Source organism: Watersipora subatra, chromosome 9 (assembly GCF_963576615.1).
Source record: "Watersipora subatra chromosome 9, tzWatSuba1.1, whole genome shotgun sequence".
NCBI lineage: Eukaryota > Metazoa > Bryozoa > Gymnolaemata > Cheilostomatida > Watersiporidae > Watersipora > Watersipora subatra.
The window spans coordinates 52632402-52647556 of NC_088716.1; the positions used below are offsets into that span (position 1 = coordinate 52632402).

General features: G+C 37.5%; 1 protein-coding gene across 1 annotated transcript in view; it reads right to left on the reverse strand.

Annotated features, from left to right (window-relative positions):
* The window catches only part of LOC137405195 (DNA helicase B-like), a 35059-nt gene extending 23879 nt beyond the window's left edge, over window positions 1–11180 (reverse strand). Inside the window, exons 1-9 of the mRNA XM_068091424.1 lie at window positions 11015–11180; window positions 10487–10637; window positions 10041–10303; window positions 8020–8198; window positions 5071–5296; window positions 4343–4533; window positions 3852–4030; window positions 2964–3019; window positions 1814–1991 (exon numbers count right to left, since the gene is read on the reverse strand). Coding sequence (XP_067947525.1) covers window positions 1814–1991; window positions 2964–3019; window positions 3852–4030; window positions 4343–4533; window positions 5071–5296; window positions 8020–8198; window positions 10041–10303; window positions 10487–10637; window positions 11015–11180 — 1589 coding nt within the window. The remainder of the gene's footprint in view (window positions 1–1813; window positions 1992–2963; window positions 3020–3851; window positions 4031–4342; window positions 4534–5070; window positions 5297–8019; window positions 8199–10040; window positions 10304–10486; window positions 10638–11014) is intronic.
* Window positions 11181–15155: the final 3975 nt, after the last annotated feature.

The following is a 15155-nucleotide window of genomic DNA, read 5'->3' on the forward strand; positions in this document are numbered from 1 at the left end:
TCCCTTTATTTTGATGACGGACTCATCTCGACGTGGTTATTGTTTTGACATGTGATGTTATCACGTGAAATGAAAGGCCGATAAAAGGCTCAATATAAAAGGTCTCGTAGGACTAGTTTAAGACAAACACTTCGGGTTCTACCGGAAAGCCCTTATCAAATATAGATGCTCACTACTTTACTGTTTCGTTTCAGCTAAGTCATAATCTGATCATGTGACCCATATTTTCAGCCATATGGCTCGAACAACTTTTGCAGCACTTTTCGACCATCACAGATGACCAGCAGATTCCTCATGTTTATCAGAGGATGATATGCACCTATCGAGCTACGGTTAAAATATACAAATAATGTTTAGGCTAGGTTTTGAGATATCAGTGCTCAAAATGACAGCATTTCAATAATAAGGAAATAGATGCGTAAGAACAATAGACATGGTTTTATTGAGTGTGAGAAGTTTATTTGTGAAAATATTTTGACGAACGAGGTTGCATGAAAGCGTAAACAGAAGCACATCGTGTTCAACTACGTCAAATTTGAGCCGTTTTGAAAGGGATTCCAACCTATGGCGTTTTCGTGATGGCAGCAATTAACTGTACATTTTTTAGCTTTTGAGAGCTTGTAATCACATTTTCACATATTTTGTACCTACAACACAGCAGAGTAAAACACGGTGAACCTTTTGATACCAAATAACTGTAATGTGAATTTTGTTGCACGTCAACCTTTAAAGTTAGGCTTTAGTATGTATTTTTAACTATTTTACTGAAATTCAACCTTTGATCCCTAAAATTTCATCACTTGTCAATTTCTGTCTTCGCTTTCACTGTAACTTTTAGCGAATCTGTTTAAAACATTTTTTAATCTAATTTGGCAAAAAAACTCACCGATGCTATTTTCGTAATGAACTGGATTTTGGTTAGCAGGTTAATGGACGTTGTCTAACCACTAGACCTCCGGTACGAAGAGATTGCAACTCCAACTTTGCTACTGGTTTTAAAGGGAAAATATTATCATTTTACACATGAGAATTTCTGAGCACAGAGAAATCGGTCAACGTGTCTCTTTCAAGCATTGTGAAAATATTTTCAGCGAACAGCATTTTGGCGTCTTTGTTATTTTGACGTACATAATAAGCACACCGACTGCCAAATTTGAACTTGGGCGAAAATTTTGTTGAAATCGTATGGTGAAAAAAGATTCGCATAGTAAGGTGACAAAATCCTCATGTTCCACTTTATAGTTTGAAAAAATTGTATATCAGGTTAATCGTATTCTGAGGGTGCACTGTATAACACTTGCTTTTGTGGACACATGACAACATACATGTATATGACACAAGATGCTCTTCCGCAAAGATCATCAAAAGCAAAATTAAAAGAACTGACAAGAAGCAAGAGATCTTCACTTACTCTGACAGCGACCCACTTACTCTTCACTTACTCTGACAGCGACTCACTTACTCTTCACTTACTCTGACAGCGACTCATTTACTCTTCACTTACTCTGACAGCGACTCACTTACTCTTCACTTACTCTGACAGCGACTCACTTACTCTTCACTTACTCTGACAGCGACTCACTTACTCTTCACTTACTCTGACAGCGACTCACTTACTCTTCACTTACTCTGACAGCGACTCACTTACTCTTCACTTACTCTGACAGCGACCCACTTACTCTTCACTTACTCTGACAGCGACTCATTTACTCTTCACTTACTCTGACAGCGACTCATTTACTCTTCACTTACTCTGACAGCGACTCATTGTCTGACACAAACTCATCAACAGAGTCAAGAGATCTTCACTTACTCTGACAGCGACTCATTGCCTGACAAAAACTCATCATCAGATTCAAGCTTTTCCTTGAGGCAAGTGTAGTCAATCATATCAGGTAACGAATCTTCAAACCAATCTCTTGAACTACTGCTGATGACGCTGTTGCTATCATCATCCTGAAGTTCCTCAGAGGTGTTGCAAGCGGCTGACTCTGTAATCGATCATGCGTTAAATGTTATACCTCAGGCACCTTTAGCCTGCTCACTGGCGAGTTTAGAAAAATAGTGAGTCTGACAAACTTAAAATCTACACGAAAGTTTGTGTAAGTTCATCTTTAAATATCCAGTAGACTACAAACTTGCATTACTGCAGACCCAAAGCTGACTCTATAAGCAAAGGCTTGCTACAGAATCTATTGTAAGCCTAGTGATATACAGTACAAAGAATATATATATATATATATATATATATATATCTACTTCTAATACTCCCATTGCTCATTGTAGGAAGATTTCTCTCTAGTTGGATCTGAACCAAACTCAAGAAAGTTTAGAGAGAACTAGTACTAAGTTGCAATAAAATAAATCAAAAACTTTCCGACACATATAATCCCGAGAGGAACTGGCAGTCTTTCATTAGTAAAACTGTGACAAAGGGAGGGATGAAGAGGTGATTCCAAAACATCTGCCTCCTCTATAACGCAACCATTTTGTTATGATTGAAAGTGAAGTTGTGAATGATTGCAAAAACATTTTTGAATAGGAGAAGTTGATTAACCAGCTACTGCACAGCCATAGCATGAGTTGGACTGTTAGAATATAACCATGAAGAGAGAGTGAGAGGTGAGGAGAGAAGGGGCAGGTGCTCCACAATCAGATGCCTAGTGGTTTCAGTGACTATCAACCTTACAGGAGTTATCTTTCCACTTTTAGATATGGAAAACGACTTCTTTATAGGTTGGATGAACATACACCCCTCACATGTGTTCGGCAATTATAACTAGGCAAGTAACTCATGACGCTACTGAAGCATCAGTGAGCAATGAACAGCCAATAGAAAACATGAACACAGACAGCAGCCTCTCAACTGAACTTTCCAATGTTTCCAAGTCCTTGTAATTTTCCAAGTTCCGATGCTGTAATGTAAACATGAATAAATAATCTTGGTAGTATTCAGTACTCACCAGTCTGAGGCTTACTATCCTCTGAAATAGAACTCTCCAACTGGCTCTTATTGGCTCTACAAATTTCAAGATCAAAGATCACAGATCAAGTTCATATATAATGGCTACCATACAGTCAGAACCTTTTAAAATGATGTAGAGACGGAGGTGACAAAATGACCAGCCGTTTGTATTAAATTTTTAGAACTAGAAAACAATAACTCCAGTGTTTCAAATGTTCTCACAACTGCTAACAGAAACAGATTTTCCTTTGATGAACAGTGAGTTCCATATTAAAGGATTATCCAAAACTCAGACCCTTTCAGATGATACACCACAGCGTATAGCAGTACCAACATCTCACAAGCATTGAAGGTAACAAAGGAATCAGTGTGGTTAATTGATGAACATAACTTGGTATCACTTCCATGAAGCTTCCACTAGTAAATATTGTATCTAGAATGTTTAACACATAACTGGTCATTTAGTAAACTATACAAAAAAGAATGAAAAAACTGACAACTATATGAGTGAACTAAAATTGATTTCACACTTGAATTTACAGAAATCTTTGTTTTACCATTGAATGTCAAAAAAATAAATTGTAGAATCAACAGTGCCAAATCATGGCAAATAACACCTCGGCTATTCTGTCTGTAAACAAGCACTTGTTGAAACACATCATATTGACAGAAAACCACTAAGCTATTCTGTCTGCAAACAAGCGCTTGAAACACAGCATCTTGACAGAAAAACACAATTGGCACATTTACCATCAACTCTAATGTTGCTGACCTAACTCTAGCAGATAAGATATTATACCCTACAACAGCCATCAGTGAATAGCTGACCCAGCCACTGGCACACACAGTTAGCAAAACCACCTGCTAAAATCTGACAGGAAGCAACCTTTCAATATGTGAATCCACGAGTCTCTTAATAGACTTATCATACTCCTCCAACTTGAGCTTGTAGTAGTATGAGAGAGCGACCTGGCACGCTCGAGCTACCACCTCCGTCTTACCGCATCCGCCTCGTCCAGACATGACGGTAACTGCCTTTTCGCTGATCATTTTAGCAGCGGCCAACTAAAAAAAAACCCAAATGAAATTGTTATCCCGAGTCACTAACAGCCACTAACAGTAGCTAGGATACATGGAGCAGCAACATATAACAGAAAATGTTGTGAAAAGCCCTGTATTCAAAAGGCTTATACCAATAGTATGGCAGCATTACATGTCTTTGCAATGTGTCTATAGTATGTAGCGTTACATGTCTATGTTGCGGTTCAATCTATGCTTGACTTCAGATATGCTATATTGTAACAGACCTAGTTAGTTGAATCGATACTTTTTAAACAGAACATAAGAAACTGAAATTATGTATTCTAGAAAGCCTACCTGATGCTTGTCACCAGCCAACACGCTAAGCGGTTCAGCACTAAAGTCAGTGGGGAAAGTGAACGGTGTCTCTGAGGCTATCATATCTGAGAGGGTATCGGATATGTACTTCTCAGAGTCATAGAGGCATTTGAGATAGACTCGACTATCTTCCTCGACTATGGACCCATTAGATTTGAGATAGCTAATCGCTACAACAACAATGCATGTCTTCAACCTTGCTAGCGTCGCTGTGTGCTATACAGGGGAGGCAAGAAACAATACAGGGAAGGCAAAAAGCGATACAGGGGAGGCAAACTCTAATACTAAATAACCTAGTTGACTATGTGATATTGAATATAGCTACAATAAAACTTTATCAACTCCTCGAACAATGCGCAACAGAAATTTCATGCTTATCATGCCTTTTTTTCAAGTCGAGAAATCTACCTTCTCTGTGAAAAAAGATATTAATAATAGTGGTGAGCTTGCGAGGTGGGGGCATTTTGCTGGACTTCCTCCTCTGCTCTATTATTTACAATAATAACAAGTGCTGTAGTTGCTTACTTGTTGTTTCACGGTATAATTTAAAAAGGAAACAAACGAAATAATCCACAAATCAAAAAGGCTGTACCGAGACAGTAACAAACGATCCAAAGGAAGTGATGCAACACGAAACAATCAACAACTGAAGACCTCGTTGTTTCTACTTACTAGTGTTTAAAACACTTGCCATACTTAAAACTCACCATCTCTATAGGCTGAAAGGATATAGCCATTGTACCGAGGAGTCTGGCCATTTAGCCTGTGAACACTCATGTATGTGTCTCCTGTCCCGTAGCAGTGTTCTTTCAGAACACCATAAATGGCTACAGCATCCTTGTAGGGCTGTTTTATAGATGCCCAGCGACCAGCCTTCTCTAAGCCCAGTCGGCTGACCTCAGAAAACAGTCTGCCTGTCCTCTTCTTGATCACCTTGAGAGAGAGACAACTTTCAAGCCACACTAACTTGATATCCAAATGCAATAATTTGTGGCTATGCTATCCCATCAAGGAAATTACTACGCACAATCTGCTCAAAATGCTCACAGGACGCGAGCCACATTTGTTTTTTTTGCTGTTACTGGACGGCAAAACTAAATTTCTCACTATAGAATTTAGTTTTATAAACAAGCTTTCACGATATTAAAGTTATGTTGTTAATGTGTGAAATAAGGCAAACTTAAAGGTTGGCTCGCAACAAAATTCACATTACAGTTATTTAATATCAAAAGATTCACCATGTCTTACTCTGCTGTGTTATAGGTGCAAAATATGTGAAAATGTAATTAAAAGCTCTTAAAAGCTAAAAAACGAACAGTTAATCGCAGCCATCACAAAACCGCCGTGTAAATATAACAAACAAACATACAACAGATAAGAAATACTGCTATTGCATTTGCATGTACAGTGCAACCTCATGATGCAATTTTGATCTGTTCAAGGTTTGGCATCGTATGGTGAAAAAATTGTATGTAGGGGTATAGAAACCATAGTGAATATATATATAGTGCAAACATCCCTTGGTAAAAATCGTCAAAACTTTATATAAGTGCTGTAAATATTAAAAACTAGTAACAGAATAGTATGTTAACTTTAGTAACTATAGTTACCTACAGGAACTTTATTGTATTTAGTGATTATGATCTGCAATAAAATATAACATTAGAATGTACCATAGAGAGTTCTTACCTTCAAGACAGACGTACGTATAACATAAACTTTGAATTCACCTCAAATAAGTTTAACTTACTAAACACACACGATTAAAGCTAAGCTTTAGTATGTATGTTCAACTATTTTACTGAATTTCAACTTTTTATCACTAAAGTTTTACCACTCATCAGTTTCGGTCTTCACTTTCACTATAACTTTTAGCGTACCTGTTTAAAACTTTTTCAACCTAAATCGGCAAAAAAGCTCGAACGATGCTGTCTTCGTCATAAAGTGAATTTTTGTCAGCAGGTTAAGAGAAGATGTCTGACCTTCTGTTTGAAGAGGTCACGACTCAAACTGCTACGGGTTTTAAAGTGAAAATACAGTGAAACATGGATAACTCGCCCTCGGATATAGCGAACACATGGTTAACTCGACTGGATTTGCTTGGTCCGTTCCCACGCAATGATAAATGGCTCTATATAACTCGAATTCAACACTGTTATAACGAACTGTTTTTTGCCCAACGGCTACCGAAACGGTTGCTATCGCTTTAGAAAATCACTTTATTCCAAGCCATAGAGGTAAACCTCAACTTTTCGTACTTCATAAGCGTCGTTATTACCTCCATCGGCAAAATATTTTTGTCAACGACTGTTCTAAAGGTTTAGTGAAATTTGATTTATACTGCTATACGATGAATAGCGCGGACTGGCCCGGCCACGGGCGCAAGGATTTTCGCCACGCACATACAAAACAAAAATCGCATGTTGTTTTGTATGTGCGTGGCGAAAATCCTTGAGTGCGTGACCCGGCTAGCCCGTGACGAATATTTTTCCGAAGTTGATTCCGTGTTGAATCAACGTCGGAATGTTGAATGTTTAAAACGTCTTAAAATTTGTTTTTATTAAACGTATACGTTTTCTTAGCTAAAAAAACTATTCATCGTTTGACCTAAACACAGAATACGTGTGTACATTCAATAAGTATCCATTCAAAAAGCGTGAGTGATATACAATGTACTGTTAAACCTCGTAAAACTTTTAATTGAACTGCCTCGGAGTGTTGCTCTTAACGAATCCCAGGTAAAGTAAGGTAATCTTTCCATAAACTTCAAGAAATATCGGCAAAATTGATCGTGGGTAAAACGCTCAAAAGAAAAAGATGTCTTTTCTTTGAGCATTTCAGCAACGATCAAGTTTTGCCAATGTCAATCTAAAAAACGTCCTGGCAATAACATCACCTCAAACAACAAACCAATCTCAAGTGATAGAAAAATCTCTATACTTTTTGATAAAAACGTTTTAAACTTTACATTAGAAGCATTTGATTTGAAACAAGCCATTTGTGCTTTTGATTTATATTATAGTTTGTATATGTTCATGTATCTACTAATAAATAAGTGAATACATGGACTTGTGACAGTGCTCTGATAACTTGAACACTCTGATAATTCGAACACTTTTGCTCGGTCCCTTGAAGGTTGAGTTATCCGAGTTTCACTGTATTACCGTTTTACACACGAGAATTTCTGAACCGAGAGAAATCGGTCATCATGTCTCTTTTCGGCGTTGCAAAAATATTTTCGACAGCATTTTGGAGTCTTCGTTATTTTGACATACATAATAAGCACACCGACTGCCAGATTTGAACTCGGAGAAAATGTTGTTGAACTCGTATGGTGACGAAAAATTCGTATGGTGCGGTGAGAAAACGATCATGTTCCACTTCGTAAGGTGAAAAAAATCGTATAGTAGGGTATATCAGCAAACCTGAGATGAGCTATTAGCGATCCAGAACATGAGAACCTTATTTATTGATTTTAATGGCGGGTATTCAAAGCAAGAATGCAGCACACTTACTGGTAAAACACTAACAGATACAACATACTTACCACTAAGAAATACTGTACTCACTGATATGACCTACAGATACAATATGCTTATAGATACCCTATACATATACTATTTACAAGAACAATGAACAAGTACAACGCTACTTACAGAACGAAATGCGAGCTCATATGGACAATTGACTATCATATGCTCTACTTGAGCCATGAAGCCAGCCTCTGTTATTCCACACTTGAGAATAGAATGGGCAGTACGAGGGTAGAGCATCGGCAACGTACTCATGCTAAAAGGGTATTTAACCGCCAGGTTTATCTCTTGCATCTCACTGCCTGTAAGAACATCCTACTAATCGTACATTCGACTTCAACGTGAGACTTGGCAGGACTAAGCTCGGCAGTCTTCTGAATGATGGAAAAAAACTCAACAGATCTTAGAGTTTTTATTACCAATTTTTATTTATGTAAATTTAAAGACTAGGAAATAATTGTTTTTACACATCTGTGCTTTATTTCACATCTCTATATGTATATCAAGAGTGTATGTAATACAGCACACTGAAATTTCTGAAAGCTATTCGAGTTTCACATGGTTCAGCATGTGACGTCTCACATTTTTTTAATTTATCGCTCTAACTTTGTCCAGATCAGTGACATTTGAAAACCAAGGCTGCAACCTAATGATTTCAGAGAAGCTGTGCAACCAATTGTTAAGAGCCTTCCGGCAAAAAGGAATGACTGTCAGCCTAACAATCCTTAATTGCTAATTCTTGTTTAATTTTTTGTGTCTCAGATGTGGCAGCTTATACCCGCGTACTGCTATTGACATTCTTCATCTCCATTCGTTGCTAAAATGTATCTATATATAACCTTTTATTGGCATTGGTAATCACCAACAAAATGATGTTTTTCATTATGTGCCCAAAAAAGACAGAAATAAGGAACTGTTAATTGAGTTGAACAGACACGTTTTAAAGTTGGCAATCTAAAGGGGTGGTCACACGAGCGCCGAACCGAACTAAATGATGCAAAACGACGTCGCTGTCAGCTGTAAAAAGTTCGGCCGAAGACATTTCTGGCCGAAACGAACCATTTCGGTCCTGCTCGAAATTTCGTGGCCGAACCCTTGCTCTTATTGGCTGGTTAAAATTCTAGCGAGCACGCGTCACATTTCTCCTTACGTGTGTGCGAGCAAAGTTAAAAAAGAAATGGGACGATACTTTTATTTCGTTAAATAAACAACATGAAGCAATTTACGGCAAGGCTCACCCTGACTTGTGATTGTGTTGCATAAATGTAAGATGTTGCACTTAAGTTCTGCATAAATGTAAGAGAATGGTTGTGATTTTCTTTCGTGTAGAATATAAGTAATGTGTCATATTCATCCTGATGAAGTATCGTTGACTGATTTATTTATGTAAAACTATAGTACTATGATAAAGACTGTTTTTGTTTGTTACGTACTCAGCATAGAAAAACATTCATATGTTAATAAAAAATATGATTATGTTGATGGGAAGGGTTGGCAAAATCTTTGTATCGAGTGATTTATTTTGAGCAGCTGAACGATCTTCTGATAAATCTGCTGTGTAATTATAATTTATAATTGTTCCTCAAAGTTTTTTGTTCATAATAGAAATATTTAACTCAAATACATAAAAACTACCAATGAAACAGTGTCCTGTCTCTATACGTATGGTATCTAGAAAGCGAAATGACTTCGGATGCCGGGTGACATGTGCCACGAACCGAACCAGCCTCCGAACCGAACCTACGGCGGTTCGGTGCTCGTGTGACCACGCCTTAACAGTATTGCGGAAGAATCAGGATAGTGATTGTAGAGACAGAAAGTTCATAAACTTAAATATATGATGGTGGATGTAGTATGTTGGTGTGACGAAACAAAAAACGATGTTGGTCATATACGTGGAAAGATAAATATACATATTTTGGACATGTTTTATATGAACAGACATATGTCTGCGAAACTTCTTCACAAAGTCAGCCGGGTAACCTGTTTTAGGTAACATTTAGTCCAAGCTAGTTCGATATAGCTACAGCTCAAATAAAAACCTGACATAAGACCCGAATGCTTTCATAAACTATGCAAAGATCTGTATAAACTTTACAAACTATACTGAATGACATATTCAGCTAACGAAAGAGAAGACTAACTGTTGTGGAGGTGTGCGATGAGAGACAATATGGCTGATTTCTGTGGCTGAGTAGGCTGCTGCTCAGAACAGAGAACAATCTGCTGAGTCAGTCCCTCTATGCTATACATAGTTGTGTAGTCTGGGTCTTGCAGCTGGTTCACATAGGCCTGAAAGACCTTCACCTCTGTTGACAGGGCTGCACTAGAAACTCTGTCACTACTCAGGATAGTGCTAATGAGCCGATTGAAAACATCTTTTCGACAGGAGAGGTCTGTGCGAAGCCTGCGAGGTCAAACAAATGTCATTTACATAAACCTGGTCAAAACGGTGAACTCCTTTACGCAGTCACAATATTTATAATAATTTATAACACTGAAGATGTTAAATCACCATATTGAAAATAGTCCTAAACTGTCATGGAGCCAGCGAAACCAAAATATGAAACACGGACTGTAATGTGCATACCTATAACATGGCAAGCCTACTGAGTATAGAGCCTCATGTACGACCTTCACCTCTACGCAGATATGCCACCACAGACCTTGATAGGGAAACTTGCCATGAATGTAGGAAGTAGCTAACAACTGTCCATCTGGGCTCAGTGTCTGCATCAAAACTATAACAATACAAGCTTTATCAATAACACAGCACACGAAGGTACTGATATGAGATGACCAACATATGTAGTAAAAATAATAGCAGGTTAAAGTTGGATTAAATAACTTCATGTTTTGATGCAGCAGGTAAATATCAAGCGATCAAATTTTAACTACGTAACATTTAATCCATATGGAAAATATGTAATTCTGCGTAAAAACTCAATATTTTATGGCAACGCGAACTAAGCATGGTTTGATGCACAAACATCTACACATAGAATGTCTATAATTGTTTTGCATAAGATATTTAAAAAAATAACATATAAACTAAATGACTGAGGACATACCCTCATCCACCCAAAGATAGGATGAGGGTCTGTCCTCAGTTATTTACCTTTAGTTTTAGTAAGAGGAACTTTTTTAACATAATTTCCAGCAAAATCAAAGTTATCATCTTCATCATCGCTGTAGAAGTCATCATCACGGGTGGCAGGTTTGTCCTCTCTTATTATGTAGCCTCTTACTGTCTTCAGCACATCCTTTTTGGCTTTCTTGCCCATAGCTGCTGCCTCAGTTTAATGCGTTCATGTGAAGCTTTCTAATAAATAAATATGATGAAAATGACGTGAAAAATCACAACAGGACAAATAAAACTTGTTTTATTTCTCTGATGTAGACTAGGCAAAAAAGTTTCGTAGGTTTTTCATGTTTAAATTTTGGCTGGTGAGTAGTTCATAAGCAGTTGTTTTGCGCAGTGGTTATAGGAAAAACCATTACTGAACTCATTATTACTATTGCTATTATTACACATTAAAAAGAAATGAAAATAAACAGTGCAATCAATATAAAATGAAAAATTAATAAACGATAAAATAATAACTGAGTATACGCTTAAGTTTTAGCAAATGCATGACTTGATGCTGTTGTATGGATACATTAGCAAAACTGGATACCAAAAGGAAGTAGTGCCTGAGAAAAAACAAATGAATGCAATTCGTTTATTTTGCAAAACATCTGGTACATCAAAGGATCCTCAGAAAAACTAATTACAGAAGATACACCAACCAGCAGATAGGAAAACATGTACACAGTTTTGCCAACCTCTACCAGACACTACCAAAATAACAGGCATTAGTCATCATTTCACCCAGTATATTTCGATGATGTAATCAAGAAATTCTATTCAAATACTTATCCTTTACAACATCAAACTTCTCATAGGCTAACAGAAACATTTATAAAGAAACAGCTCCAATAGCCTTGCTTTTTTTCTTTCGTCTGTTGAAGTTCTTTTTCTTTTGACTTCTACGGCTTTTTCGCTTCAACTATTAAGAGTTTTTTTCTTTGAACTGCCATGGCTCTCCTTAAGCTGTCGAGACTTGTAGATGTACATGACTGAATGAAAGAGCATGGAGTGCTGCTCAAATAAGGATTTAACTTTAATAGGCTATTTTCAACCTTTTGTCACTGTTATTATTGTTCTAAAATTATGTATGTTTGCATTTTTAAAGTATTGGACTTGTAAAAATAAATATGCGTCTTTTACTGGTAAATATTGACGTCGCTTATAGCTTAGCATATTCATTGGTTTTTGAACAGATATTAATCAGATTAGTTCACACAACCTAAGCAAAAGCAAACATAGTCAAATTCAACACTGATAGATGTGTAAATGCAAAACAATTGTGTATAACGTGATTTTTCCAAAAACACACATGCATAACATTCCATAAAATCTAGGCCAGATGTAACAAAACGATACCTTGATGTTTGCGTGTGCGACACACGGCGTGCCTTCAAAACAATTGCTAACCACTTGTGTAATGCCTTATACAATAAGCACATGAACAAAATGAAAGTTGTTTTCGATGTTTAGGTCTAGGTCTAGGTGTTTTAAGAACCCGTAAATCCCGAAATCGGGCAAAAGAAGGCCGTTGAGAACTTTATTTAAAAATAGTCAATAAAACATAAAATTATGGTAAGCCGCGCAAGTTGCGCGATGTTCTAGGTAAAAAACTATTCATATAAAACCCGGTGTTTGCACATACAGCTGAAGGAGCACCCCCCGTAACCAGTCTTGTTTCATGACTGTGAAGAACATTTTGTATTTGGTTAAAACTTTCGATAAGAGATTCATGGCAGTCGTCAGATAAAATCTTTAGCATGAGAGACATTCTTGCATGTTTGCGTCTTAGTTCTAAAAGTTCTAGATCTATAAAAACTCTTGCCTCTGTAACACTCTGCCTACCTTTCAAACCAGATATAAACCTAACCGCCCTTCTTTGAACTGCCTCCAGTGATGCTACCTGTCGCATCAAATGAGGGTCCCATACTTCACTCGCATATTCCAATATTGGTCTACACAGAGTGAGATATGCAACCCTTCTAACCCTCATCGGCGCATCAAACAAAACATGCTTCATCATTCCCAATCGCTGACTTGCCTTAGATATGATTGAGTCTATATGTAAATCCCAATTAAAATCATTTGATATAAAAACTCCGAGGTATTTAAAACTGTCTACTACAGATAAAGGTCTGCCACTTAGGTAATACACCACATCTGGGTTTCCGCTACTCTGCCTTGCAAAACGAACGATTTGGCATTTATCAGTGTTAAAATTCATTTTCCAGTTATAGGCCCACTGGTCTAATATGTTTAAATCCTCCTGGAAATTCACTGAATCCTGAAGGGTGTTTACCTGAGAAAAAAGTAAAGCGTCGTCTGCAAAAAGCTTGATAGTAGAAAAATTTAGATTATCGGAGATATCATTTATGTACACCAAAAATAGGGTGGGCCCGAGGACAGACCCTTGTGGAACGCCCGATGAAACCAGCAGGTCAGAAGATGCAGCACCCTCTATCACTACTCTTTGGAGTCTGTTTGACAGAAAGTCCCTAATCCAATTTACCATGTACGGGTTTATGTTTGATTTTATCAATTTGTCGATCAACAAGCCGTGAGACACCTTGTCAAATGCCTTAGAAAAATCCAGTACCGCTGCATGTACTATATTATTGTTATCTACTAATTTCATTATTTCATTCACAGTAGAGACTAGCTGGGTGGAGCAAGATAGGCCTTTTCTGAAACCGTGTTGGTTAGAATATATGACATTTACCAGATCTTTATTGATGTTACTAAGCACAATATGTTCTAACAATTTGCAAGCAATGCATGTCAGAGATATGGGCCTAAAATTTCCCGGATCTTCCCGACTGCCTTTTTTATGTACCGGAACTACATTGGCCACTTTCCAGATATCTGGAAGTTTTCCAATGTTCAACGAGTACTGGAATATGCTCGCCAATATCTTACTAATAATTTCAGGTTCTAGGCAAAGATCTTCTTTTCTAAACTTATCTGGGCCCGGGGCTTTCCCGCGCTTAAGAGTATTTAGAAGTTTGAGAACTCCATCACTTGTTACTTGTATAGGGCATTTATCTGCAGAAAGTTCAGTTTGAGTTGTGGAAAAACAGTCACTATTTGAAAAAACACCCTGAAAAAATTCGTTAAAAATCTCAGATGATTCTAAGGCTGATTTATTTTTGAAAACCGCAGTGCCTTGTGAGTTTTTTCCAGTTTTCCGCCTATAAAAAGAGTAAAATGGTTTGCTATCACCCCTTTCCAAGGGTTCAAACAGCACTCGGTGGTAATATTCCTGCTCCATTTTACGAAAACTCTTTCTGTTGGTACGCCTAGTTTGTTTATACTTGGAGAAATCTACTTCTAACCCAGTGTGCTTACTTCTGTCATAAAGTTTTCGCTGTTGTTTCACTGCACGCCTGGCTGAGTTATTAAACCATATTGGCTCCCTGTTATCATTTTTCTTAGGGATACATTTAGGAACAAATCTATTGACAGCTAGATTCATGGACGTCTCAAAAATCTGCCAGACGGAGTTGATACTCGTTTTACTTTCAATTGCCTGTACTATATCTGTCAGAGAATCAGTCAAAAGCTCCTTAATAGCAGTAGAATCAGCCTTGTGGTATAATTTGATAAAAGAAGGCTGTTCATGAGATGTCTTAAAATTTGCTGCTACACAGAGTTCAACTAAAAAATGATCGCTGATACCGGGGTTGATTATCCTGTAGTCATAAACAAAACTAGACCTATTTGTCATAACTAGATCTAAAGTGTTTCCTAGCTGATGTGTTTGTTCCATTATAATCTGACGCATATCATGAGACAAGATGCAGTTCAAAAAAGATCTATGCAATTGTTTTTGATTTGAGTTTGATCGAATTTGTAGGTTGCACCAATCTATATCTGGAAAATTAAAATCCCCCACAACCAGTACATTAGACCCTGGAAAGTCAGAGGTCATAAAATCCAGCAATTCTTCAAGTGGTGCAACTGCCTCTCTCGCCAGCCCAGGCGGAACATAACAACAAAGAACAAAAAATTCATTTTCATCTCTAGGACATCCAACTTTCACACAAACAGCCTCAACGGGTAAGAAAGATCTTTTGAAAAAGACTTGTTCTTGAGGCAAACTGGCTGTCAAAGCTAACAAAACACCACCACCATG